The sequence below is a fragment of the Callorhinchus milii genome, unplaced genomic scaffold, assembly GCF_018977255.1.
Source record: "Callorhinchus milii isolate IMCB2004 unplaced genomic scaffold, IMCB_Cmil_1.0 Scaffold6, whole genome shotgun sequence".
Lineage (NCBI taxonomy): Eukaryota > Metazoa > Chordata > Chondrichthyes > Chimaeriformes > Callorhinchidae > Callorhinchus > Callorhinchus milii.
In genome coordinates this window covers 21113866-21126283 of record NW_024704747.1, presented here as the reverse complement: position 1 = coordinate 21126283, position 12418 = coordinate 21113866, and the positions used below count along the sequence as shown (strand labels likewise).

General features: G+C 43.7%; 1 protein-coding gene across 1 annotated transcript in view; it reads left to right on the top strand.

Annotated features, from left to right (window-relative positions):
- Positions 1-1672: 1672 nt before the first annotated feature.
- The window catches only part of bard1 (BRCA1 associated RING domain 1), a 51234-nt gene continuing 40488 nt past the window's right edge, over positions 1673-12418 (top strand). Inside the window, exons 1-3 of the mRNA XM_042336510.1 lie at positions 1673-1813; positions 4399-4455; positions 5347-5495. Of these exons, the coding sequence (XP_042192444.1) occupies positions 1704-1813; positions 4399-4455; positions 5347-5495 (316 nt within the window). The 5' untranslated portion in view covers positions 1673-1703. The remainder of the gene's footprint in view (positions 1814-4398; positions 4456-5346; positions 5496-12418) is intronic.

The following is a 12418-nucleotide window of genomic DNA, read 5'->3' as shown; positions in this document are numbered from 1 at the left end:
AGGACAGACGAACAAGAGGGTACAGGTTGTGAAGAGACAAACACCAGGAAGCATTTCTTTACACAGAGGATAATTAATGAATCAATGACTGTGCCAGGAAAGGTAATTGAAGCCGGACGTTCCTGGTACCTGCCGTCCACCTAATGAGGGTCCAAACTCATGCTTGTCGTATATCAAATCATCCTGTACGACAAAGCCCTCACGGGTAACGGGACAGGCAGTGGGAAAACTTGCCGGGCAGCGATACCGATGGCAAACTATGCGGTTTTAGCTGGTTAGAGGCCAGCAGTATCCCAACCTTCACAAGGGGGAACCCCAAGCTTTGGCTCTTGCCGACCCGCCCCAAATACTCTCTGGGAATGGGGTACGCAGGTTGCGTCCCTCCAGGGAGAGAGTGCGCATTCCAATAAATATAGCCGGGGGTGCACGGAGCTCTCAGCTCAGGTTGGATGCGCTTAAAAATGGCGATGGGTTGCTGCACGCGCCAATGAAAAAAAAACCAATTGAGACCGGGATTGCCCCAACGTCAGTCCACGTCTCAACCGCCCCACTCTGTCTCCTCCGGCTGTCGATCAGTGAACCCCTGGACTGTCAGTCAATGCGCCCCCCGCCCCCCCCCCCCCCTCCCCGGCTTTTTTTTTTTTGGGGGGGTGGGGGGGGGGGGGGTTTCAGCCGGGCACGGGCGGAAAAACCATCACGATGGTCGAGAGTGTCCGCTCCGAGCTGAGGATTCCACGCGGCCTCACCCACCCGTGGAGGTGCCCGAGAGAGGCGCTGCGCTCTCTCTCTCTCTCTCTCTCTCTCTCCCCCCCCACCCCACCCCGGAGGGAGGGACGCCTCCCGCCCGCCTAATTCCGGGAAGTATTAGGGGCGCAGGTTGGCGAGAGCCGAGGTTGGGGGCTGTCGGTCAATACACCCCTTGGCTGTCGGTCACTGTCACTACCACTCCCCGCCCCCTTGGCTGTCAGTCACTGCCTCTCCCCGCCCTCTTGGCTGTCAGTCACTGCCTCTCCCCGCCCTCTTGGCTGTCAGTCATTGCCACTCCCCGCCCCCTTGGCTGTCAGTCACTGCCTCTCCCCCCGCCCCCTTGGCTGTCAGTCACTGCCACTCCCCGCCCCCTTGGCTGTCAGTCACTGCCTCTCCCCGCCCCCTTGGCTGTCAGTCACTGCCACTCCCCGCCCTCTTGGCTGTCAGTCACTGCCACTCCCCGCCCTCTTGGCTGTCAGTCATTACCACTCCCCGCCCCATTGGCTGTCAGTCACTGCCACTCCCCGCCCTCTTGGCTGTCAGTCATTGCCTCTCCCCCCGCCCCCTTGGCTGTCAGTCACTGCCACTCCCCGCCCCCTTAGCTGTCAGTCACTGCCACTCCCCGCCCCTTGGCTGTCAGTCATTGCCTCTCCCCGCCCCCTTAGCTGTCAGTCACTGCCTCTCCCCGCCCTCTTGGCTGTCAGTCACTGCCTCTCCCCCCGCCCCCTTGGCTGTCAGTCACTGCCTCTCCCCGCCCCCTTGGCTGTCAGTCACTGCCACTCCCCGCCCTCTTGGCTGTCAGTCACTGCCCCACCCCGCCCCCTTGGCTGTCAGTCTCTACCCCGCCCCCCCTCTCCCCCCCCCCCCTCCCTTTAGCTGCCAATCAGTGCTCCCCCGCAAGTGGTTCCGGTTCCGGTCTGGTGTTTTGGCGCGAGCGCTGGCAGTTGGCGGCCGTTATGAAAGTTCACTCGGGCAACGAGATGTCGGGGTTCGGGCTGAGGCGGCCCTGGGCCCGGAGCGGGGGGGCGCTGGTGCTGTTGGAGCGGCTGCTGCAGTGCTCGGCATGGTAACTGCCGCTCTCTGCACTACACTGTACAGGAGAGAGTTACACACAGCCAACGGCTGGGGAGAGGGTGTATTTCTTCCCCCCCCCCTCCGGGCGGAGGGGGTCACACTCGGGCCATGTCTGGCTCTCTGGGCCGTCTGTTTCGGGGTCTCTTTGTGTATGTGTGTGAGTGTTGGTGTGTCAGTTTGTGTTTGGCTGTATGTGAGTTTGTGTGTGTGTGTGTGTTTGTATGTACATGTGTTGGTGTGTCTTGTCACATGTGTGTCCTGTGCAGTCAGGATCTCTGCCCCCCCCCCCCCCCCACCCTCCCCCCGCCTCGCCCCCACCCGTTGCTCTGAAACTCTTCCCTGAAATCCCTCCGCCTCACCCCCTCTCCTGCCTCCTTCAAGTCCTGCCTAAAGACCGTCCTCTTCGAACGTGCCTTCAGTCAACCCTCATCCCCCACCCCCTGCCCCCCCCACCCATCCACCCCGACCTCCACCCCTCCTGCTCCCAACTCCCAGCTCGGGTCCAAAAACACCTGACTGTCCAGCGCCCCCGGGACGTCTTTCTGACGTGAAGGATGCTGTGCAAGTGTAGATTGTTGTTGTCAATATCTGTGTGTGTGTGTGCGTGTGTATGTGTTGATGTGTCTTGTCAATGTGTGTGTGTGTGTCTGTACCAGTCTCACTGCAATGCACAATCTTCTTGCTATGAGTTGGGATCCTGGCTGTTTTCTCGGGGGGTGGGGGGGAGATTTCCTGATTTGTCCTCTGACCTCTGTGCCCACTGATTACATTGCAAGAGTTTAGTCAACCATAACTTTTATAGGAGCAGGAGGGGGGGAGCAGGGCAACAAGAGATGACCTCGGTAGAGTGGAGCCTCTTAGATCACTTTAGCGGTGAAGATAGTGAGGGCAGGATTATATGGAGGATTGTCATTGGAAATATGAAATGCAAGAGATAATAGCTATTGGGCGGTCTTGTGAGCTGCATGCAGCAAACTTTTCCTTGAGGAATTGAAAGAAAGAGGCGATCATTGCCCCTATCAAAAGAGATCATGATTTAGCTACTGCGCTGAAAGAGTGGGATTTGGAGGCAGTTGATGAATATGAGTGGAATCAATAGCCAGAGAATGGATATGATAAATGGAGGAGTTTATGACTTCATATGAACTTGGGTTACTCTTTGGAACCTCAGTTATCCACTATAATAGGGAGATTTCTCCATTGATAATTGTAATTGGCTGATAAGTCAAATTCCACTTAACTTAATTGGTTATTGAAGATAATATATACCTGTAATCCCATATGTCATACACTACATCTTTTTGGCATAGGAAGGGTGAATCTTTTTGATAGCTTGAGATGCATTTTTAAAGCAATATTTTCTTAATAAATGAATTATTGGTAGAGTCCCAGTACATGCTTGTTATGTAAAACTGGCCAACATTAAAAAAAAAGAAAGTAGAACTGCTTCTTATGGACCAGGAGCTCACTTGTTCAAATCCTGGTCCATGATGCATTTGCTGCTCTGAACCAAGGCTGTGTCATGAGCATAAGTTGGACTAGTTCTTCTCAGGGGTAGGCGGGATAAAATTGGATAAGGTTGTTTCTAATGCTTGTTCACCACCCTCTACAGGTAATGCGAATGTGTGGAACTGTGGTGAAGAAAAGTCAGGCATAGCTGTGACACTGCAGTTGAACTATTCCATTTGCCCTGCACTCCTCTTGACTAACCCGCAGCATGGGTGCCAACCCTTTGCTATCTAGTGCCTTGAGACATCCTCCTGCCATAAAAGGCGCTATAATAATAATAATAATCCTTGCATTTGATATAGCGCTTTTCACGTCGGGAGGACGTCCCAAAGCGCTTCACAGAACACACTGTAAAGTGAATTGACTGTATATTTGTGGGTGAACGCGGCAGCCAATTGCGCACAGCAATGTCCCACAAACAGTCGTAAATATAAATGCAGTTTTTGTTTTGGAACGATTTGCTGATACTGCCAAGACTCGCACATAGCCAATTACTATTTGGGCAGGAATACTATACCGGAACCGCACCTCAGCAAGATGAGGCTGGAGACGAGGAGCAGGGAGGCATTTGTCAAATGGGGACAAATTTGGAAAATAATTGGATATACTAAAAAATTTTATATAAAAAATTAGGAGTGTGATCCAATAAACTATATTTCAGTGTCTTCCCAGTGACATGGAAGTCCATGTGAATTAGACATTACGCAATAACTCAATATCTAAACATTGCTGGTTTCAAGGTATCCTGAAATATAGCTCAGAACGGTTGTTGATCCCAAACATGTGAATGGGCTGATTTAATTTATGTCAAAATACAGTGTAATCAGGGTGCTTTAGGAATTTTGGTTATGCAGTTTTTCTGCAATTGTGGCTCAACATCTCTTTGCAGAAAATGACAGAAACAGCAATATAATCCTTTGTAATTGTTCAGTTTAACTGTGGCCTGATGATAATTTACCTGCTTTAAATGCATATAGTAGATGGTTCTTGTAACATTTTTCAGTCAGATATGTTGTGTATTCTGCATTGCATGTCTTGATGCTCCATAACTGTCTGTTTATATCTCAGTTGTAAGTTGCTGCAGGAGCCTGTCTGCCTTGGAGGATGTGAACATGTCTTTTGTAGGTAAGAGCTAAGATTGAATTGTCAAAACTTGCCATGTATGAATAAGCCTGCTAGGATATCGTTGAATTTTTTTTTGATTGCCTGCCCTGTGCATTTAATCCAGTTTGGTAGCCGAGCAGAGACTTCAGTTGGTAGATTGGTTATCAAAGAAATGCAGATGTTGCACATAATACTGGAACCCAATGAATGCTGTGTATTGGCAAAGCATGAAATCGATTTATTTCTCTATATGCCTGGGTATAAATCTTTTAATGGAATATATTATCACTAGAGTACAGCATCTAACCTAAAATCGTGATTTTTTTCTTACTACTGCAGAAAACCCGATTAAGGCCTATCCTTGGTGCCACAAACATTTCTTAGAAAACAAGAATTTTTAATGATAGAACTCACAACTATATAGGGGGTTATTCTTGTGGAACATAACGCAGAGAAACTCTTACAATGCAGTCACCTGGGTCCAATATCTCAAAGGCAGTTAAACCAGACCATTGAAACAATGGCTGATTTCTGGGTCAACAGGTTGTTGTTGACAGCACTTCCTGTGCTATGTCCCCCAGGCGCAAGCAGCACTGCGACATTGTTTCTTTTGCAGAGTGATTTGGCGTTGGGCACTCGTATTAAAAGTAAACCCTCACTTTAGGGAAGAATTTAATAAAGTGGCTGAATATATTATTTGACAATGCAAAGATGCAAGTTCAATATCCTCTAGGTAGCCAAATAAAGTGTGTATAACTTGAAGGTTATAGTATTATATGTAAGGATACAGTATTTTTGCACCATACTAAAACTAGCATTTTGAGATTGCCTATGATTTCATTCACTCAACAAGTTCCTGACTTGGAAAAGCTGAGCAGAGTGTGTAGCGTGATGTCTGTACTCTCCTTACAGAAGTTGTGTTGCTGACTCCATTGGGAATGGCTGTCCAGTCTGCCATGCTCCAGCCTGGGTGCAAGATCTACAGCCAAACAGGCAGATGAACAACATGATCCAGTTGTGCAGCCAGCTTCGAGTATTGCTCGATAATAAAGGCTCTACAGGTGAGACTTGTATTTGGAAAAGTATTGGGTTCTCACTAACTGCCAGACACACAGTCCAAACTGAAAATATATTACTGTTATTCCCCAAGTTTTATTTTGTTGTCATAACAGAATTATCATGGACCAAGAAAGTTTGGGATGACCGAAGCTATTTAGCCCATTTGATCTCATCTTTCAAGTATGCCCACTAACCTTACTGCCAGCTCAGCTGCAACCTTTTTGACTGAGTCCACTCTTCCTAGTAACCTTTTCCAGTCATTAATTACCTTTTTAAATTTCCCTTCGAAACCCTGCTCTTTGTAAACTGTATCCTCTTGTTCTACTGGCTTGATGCATTTGAAAGTATTGTTCTGAGTTTACTTCAATAATAGTAATCCTGGCATCTGCATGTGACCTTTCACATTGGGAGGATGTCCAAAACTGCTTCACAGGAATTTACTGTGGAGGGACTGTGTATTTGTGGGTGAATACTCAATCCCATGTAAAAGCTTATATACCTCTATTGGGTCCCCTCTGAAATGGTTCTTTTGAAGACTGAGGAGCCGAAGCTTGTCTAATTGTTTTGCATTGGAGTCCTGTAGCTCAGTGGTTAGAGCACTCGCTTTGCAAGTGAGAGACCTGAGTTCAATTCCAGGCACAGGGCGAAACCTTGGGCAAGTTTCCTTACTCCACACAGAGCCTAATAATAATCCCTCCAAAAAAAAAAAACAATAATTAAATTGGTCATTTTCAATCTACGACTGTTTGTGGGACATTGCTGTGCGCAATTGGCTGCCGCGTTCGCCCACAAATATACAGTCAATTCACTTTACAGTGTGTTCTGTGAAGCGCTTTGGGACGTCCTCCCGACGTGAAAAGCGCTATATCAAATGCAAGGATTATTATTATTATTATTATTATTATTATTGCTCTTTTCCATAACACTGGGGATCATCCCTGTTGTTCAATTCTGTTTTTGTCTAAATATACATGAAGTTATATGCCTTCATAGTCATGGGGCTATAAATATACTTAGTTACAGAAGTTGACATTGGAATATATCGATCAGAAAATAAATGTGACAATTTCAGAAAATTGCACCTTGTGCTACATACGATGCTGAAGGGCTGGGTATGATAAAGGTACAAGCCAGCAAGAAAGCAATTAACTAATCTTGTAAATCACAAGAACATTAATTCTATAATAGTGATTTTCTTAACTACCACAGCAAGTTCTGTAATAATAAATGTAATAAATCAGTGCCAAATAATAAATTCCCATGTTTTATAAAAATAAGTTCTCCCAACAAATCCAATTTTTCGTGAATTTCCAATGCTCTTGGCAAATGTGTCTCAGCACCTTAGGCACTGGCAGCATCAGCATTCACGGTTGCACACTCCACCCCACCAAGCCAGTTAGGAACCTGGGTGTCTTGTTCGACCCTCAACTGTTGTTTCTCCCCCATATCCGTGCCATGACCTGCTCTGCCATCCCCCATCTCCGCAACATTGCCGGACTCCACCACTGCCTCACCCCTCAGGTCGCCAAAACCCTCATACACTTCAAGGTGCGACTACGGAAACTCTCCTTGTCAGCCTCCCCAACTCTTCCCTCCACAAGCTGTAGATCATCCAGAACTCTGCAACTCATGTCTTCTCCTGCACCAGGCTCCATGACCCCATCACCCCACCCTCGCCCGGCTCCACTGGCTCCCCATCCCTCAGAGGATAGAATTCAAAATCCTTCACTTTCAAGGCCCTGCACACCCTTTCTCCCTCCTACATCTCTGACCTGCTGACCCCCTATCAATCTGTCCACTCCTTCCGATCAGCAGGCTCCATCCTGCTCCAGGTCTCCTACCCGACCCGCCCTACCCCTGGCGGCCGGCCTTTCAGCCTCTCTGACCCCACTCTTTGGAACTCCATCCCACAATCCCTTTGCCTTGCTCCCTCTCTTGCCTCCTTCAAAGCATGACTCAAGATCCTCCTTTTTGACCGTACCTTCAGCCACCTTCCTATCCCCTCTGCCTTCCCTCATCTGAAACCTGCCCCCCACTCTTGGGTCCTGATCCCTGACTGTTCAGCGCCTTGGGATGTCCTCCCGAAGTGAAAGGCGCTTTACAAATATAATTTTGTTGTTAGGTACCTGGATAATTTATAGCCAAGAACTGAGAAAACAGGTGGAACATGTTGTAAATTGTGCACAGAATATAGATGCTGCAGTTGGAAAATTGAGTTTTCAAATGTGGGACTGGAAACTGTTCAGCCAGAAATGAGATGATTAAAAGGATTGAGGAACAAGCTTTGAAATTTAATTTCCAGTGTGAGTTTGGTTACTTTTTCACTTTTACTTTTGTGTTTCCATGGGCACTGGTTGTACTCCAGTACCCTGCCCAAGTGGATCTTGTTCATGTGTGACTCTAGAGCTTTGGGACGCTACCTCGCGTGAAGGGCGTTATATAAAAGTTATTGTTGTTTTGTGAGCCTTGGCAGCGACTGTTGGCAGGCCACAGCTTAGCTTGATGTCTCCTTGTCCACCTTCTGCATGCTTTAAAGAGTACTGGTAGAGCCAGGAGAAGGAAACTTGGCTGTTTTTTCCCCTCCCTAATCCTGGACTAATTTAGCGTCCCCACGAGCCCCACCTGAGACCAGCAAACTCCGTACAAACCAGGATTTGAATTGGTGAGCTCCAGGACTGTATGCTGCAGCTACACATTGCATCATTGGGGCTAATGCCGATAACCTTTCTATCGGGCCTCCTATTGATTCTGTGTTTTCCCCCTTTATGGCAATTTATTGAATCTTTTTTAAAGAAAAGTCTGTTTGTGGAATATTTTTGTCTCAAGCTATTAATCTAAAAAAGCTACTGAGATAATAGAAAAGATTCTTATCTAAAGATCAGTGAAGCCTCCTGTATTAATGGCCCATTTACCAATGTTAATCTTTTGTCACTTGTGCGTTTGGATTTATTAACTCCCCAGATGCAGTTCCTACTTCGAATTGCTCCCAGCTGATGCGCTCATCAAACAAACTATTGCGAAGTCACAGAAATAATCCTAACATTATATATTTAATATAGGGAATCTTGGTAATAACTTTTTTTTAAATGAAAGAGGAGCTCATGATTGAAGATTCTTTAAAACGTTCATGTTTTGACTATGCAAGCTGACCTTGTTATAAATATGCCGTGGCAAAGTCTGCTTATAATGTAGTTATACCTTGGAGTAATGGCATATCAGAAGCGAATGCTTCCAGCTACCAGTGCTGATTGCCTGCATGTGTGCACAATCACCGGTGACCTGATGATCTGGAAGCGTTGACCGGAGGCGAGGCCATTTCCTAGAACACCTTGTTATAATACAAGGGTCTGAGTTTATGGAGGCCGACCACTGTGTTATAACTGTCAGCCTGTGTGCATTGCTTGAGAAAAAAATGTGGTTGTGTTTTGAAGTTTTGCAGATATTTTGAGCATGTGAGCTGCTGCTAATCTAGCATGTTTTTAACCTTTTAGCGTATTTCCTTCCTGCTTTACGTTTCTTGAACAGTCTGTTTCTGCATAAATGCCAACTTGATTTCTTATTTATTCATCTTCTAGATTTTTAAAAAGTCTCATGTGTTTCCACATTATTTCTTGTCAGTTAAATAGTTCTTTATCTCTCCCAGTTTCTTCCATGATCGTCCATCTCTCTTGTTACCTATTACATGCACGGTTAAGAGCGAATAAACTTCAGGCTGGTGGAGTTGCAGTTTACATGTGCTCCTCAACATTAGGTTATGGAACAGTTTCAGTCTTGATGGAATGAAATTGGAATGAAATTCTTTCTGCATAGAGGGAGAGAGAGACAATAAAAGTGCAATGCATAGTGACTCACAAATAGTAAGTTCTGCCAATGTGCTTCATGCCGACTGGTAGCGATTCTGCCCTTATTCATTGTACTTAAAGCTGTGTTCCTGTGAGTCAGTGAATTTCTGCTTTCAGGCACTATTTTAGAATCCCATTGTAAATGTTGAGCTTTAGACCCAATGAAGATGCAGTGGGTTGTGGAACTTGAAATATTAGGTGTGATGTACATTGTCTACAGAATACTTAATCTGCCCAGTAACAAATCTGAATTGTCCTTTCCGCATGATGTTTTGACCCTTCAGGGTGTTTTTTTCACACATCTCTGCACTCAATTTCCTCTTAGAACTGTTTTGCTCCCTTTTTTTCAGTCAGCTTTGTTTTCACTTAATCATTTTTTTTGATGGATGTTATTAAGAGTTCCGCAGATAGTGGAAATAATTTAAACTGCAGTGATTTTAGTCAGAGGATTTGGTGTTTGTATGTATATTCTTGTTGGTGGGAAAGCATAATCTGTACCAAAAATATTGGTACAATACAATGTGAAGCCATGGAGGTTATGACTGTCAAGTTAAATATTCATAATTATTTTGAGTGTTTTTGTTATCTGCACCATGTGAGCTATAATAGCAATAGATAAGCATAGTCATACAGGGTATCAATAATTTGAAAATGTTTCAAATGGATACTAATACTATTAGGAGTTTTAAACTTGTTGAGTAGGGAAGAGCTCATAAGTTACTGTATTTCATTTTTTTTTCTAACAATTGCAAAGAATGATATTGTGGAACAGCAGAATTTTACTCAGAGTTGGCATTAAAAAAATCACATAAATAATAAAATAACCTGAATTATAAAATCTGTCAGTCGGCTCTTTCATTTCTGATACTATTAATTGTTGCCGGTTGTTGAATCGTTCTTCAAGGATCAGATGGCTTGGAGCAACTTTCCAAACAATTACTCTGAATTACTACAGTTGAAAAAATTTTCTGTTGAAAAGTCTATTTACTTCTAAGAGAAATTAATGGTACCATCGTCCTCATCATTAACTAATTTTTTTCTGTACTGTATACAATATGCGCTCTCGATTGATTGCGATTAGCTAGTCTCTTACTTTGCTTTCATGATTGTAATGTAACAATTATTGATTATAAGCAATCTTAGCTCCACTTTTTTGATATGTGAACTCTCTTGAGTCTCTAACTTAGCTTGTCCAGATCCATTACAAGATCAAGCCCGGATGCTTAACATTTTTCATCCTCCAGGCCTGGCCCATTGCAAGTAAAGGGTAGATTTCTGCTGTAGCACTAGCCATTAACAACAACAACAAGATTGCATTTATAGAGAGCCTTTCACGTCGGAAGGACATCCCAAGGCGCTGGACAGTTGGGTCGGGACATTAAATCCTACATTGCATTAAAATGCAGGTTTCAAAGTGATTTCTTAATAATAGTTTATTAAGGAAGTTGCAAATGGAGTCTTCTTCCAGTAAATGGAACTATGCAACTCAGACTTGTAGGAATCCCTCTCTTATACTGTTTATGTTCTGGAGGGCATTGTCATTGGAATCACTATTTGAGACTCAGTCTTTATTAAGAAATTACATTTGAAATCACTATTTTAAACCTACTGCTCTTCAGTAACTTTATCCAAAGTATTTATGGAAAAAATTGGGTCATTTTTGTTGTTTTTCCATTGAGCCTAGAAAAAATAGTGGATGGCAAAGTGAAAATGGGTAAATTTCTGAAATAGTCTTCACTTAACTAGTATGGGTCAAAAAGTAAAAGTTTTTTTATGCAAAGAGCTACAATAATTATAATTCTACTCAGCAAAGGATTTAGGATCTGTCATGTCAGAATTAGTTTTGCGGATGCATTAAGTAGTTTTAAATTCATCAGTGCTACTTCAGTAGTTTCAGCCATTAATTGCTTTGCGTTGAGAGATGATACATATTTATTTTTTGAAGCTGTTACTTTAAAACATCCATTGTTCTAATAAATTAGTTTTCAATGATTCAAAGTTTTGACTTTGGTGAATTTTTTTGTCACTGATTTATTTTGAAGTAAAATGCCACAATTCCTTCCAGTTTAAAAGAAATTTGTAAATAATCCATATTTGACCTGTATAATATTTTCTTTTTCACAAATTAAAATAAAATAGATGGTTTGAAATGTAGAGCTGGGGGTAGGCTGTGTTTTCAAACCAATACCATTAGGGTTGTCACTTAGTCACTTGAATAAATTGTGTCAAACAGTCACAGAAATTTGGTTTTAGGTTTTTGCACAGGACACTTTACTAGTCAAGCTCTGTTCTTGACAGATTTTTCTTAAACTGAACTCTGATTATCTTTTCCACTTCAGAAACAGCAGTGATTCCTCTGTGCATGTGAATGATTCATTAATCAGACCAGACCCTTGTGATTGCAGACTCAAATTCGATTTTTCTCAGGAAACTTTCAGGTGATGCGGATGCACATTGTAGTGGTTCTTATTTATGCACAGACAAAGTTCGACCATTTTCTTTCAGTTGATTGGCTGTTACCGAAAAAGATGAGAACGCACTTTGTCCTGCTCGTTGAGGCAAAGTATCTCTTCCCCCTGCTAACTCCGGCCAGCTTGCCAGGTCCTTCTGTCAGGTGGAGTTAGTTCTGGTACATCTGGGATTCAAACCAACAGCTTCAGGATTATGACCAATCACTAACAAATACTATTAATTCTAGAGGTTTTTGGAAATGTAAGTCTCCTCTGTTTAAGTGAAAGATTTCTGAGCCCATTTTTCTATTGATTTGCACAGTAGTTGGGAATACTTGGCATAGTTTATAAATTGAGAAAGGAAAATGGAATTTTGGCAGAGCATAAAATCTTTCTTGTTTAGGATTCTTGTTGGTTTTCTTGTTGAATGGGCAAATCTATTGAAAACATCATCATTCATGCAGTAACTAATATGATATTTTCAAAATTACCATCAGTAACATACTTGCTCAGGAAATAAAATTGATGACTTTCCCATACAGCAGCCAGTGAGCAGTTGGTAGAGACCTTGGATCAGTTCATCTGCCTTTTCTTTTCATCTAGGAATTATGAAGGGGGATAAAGGGAAATATA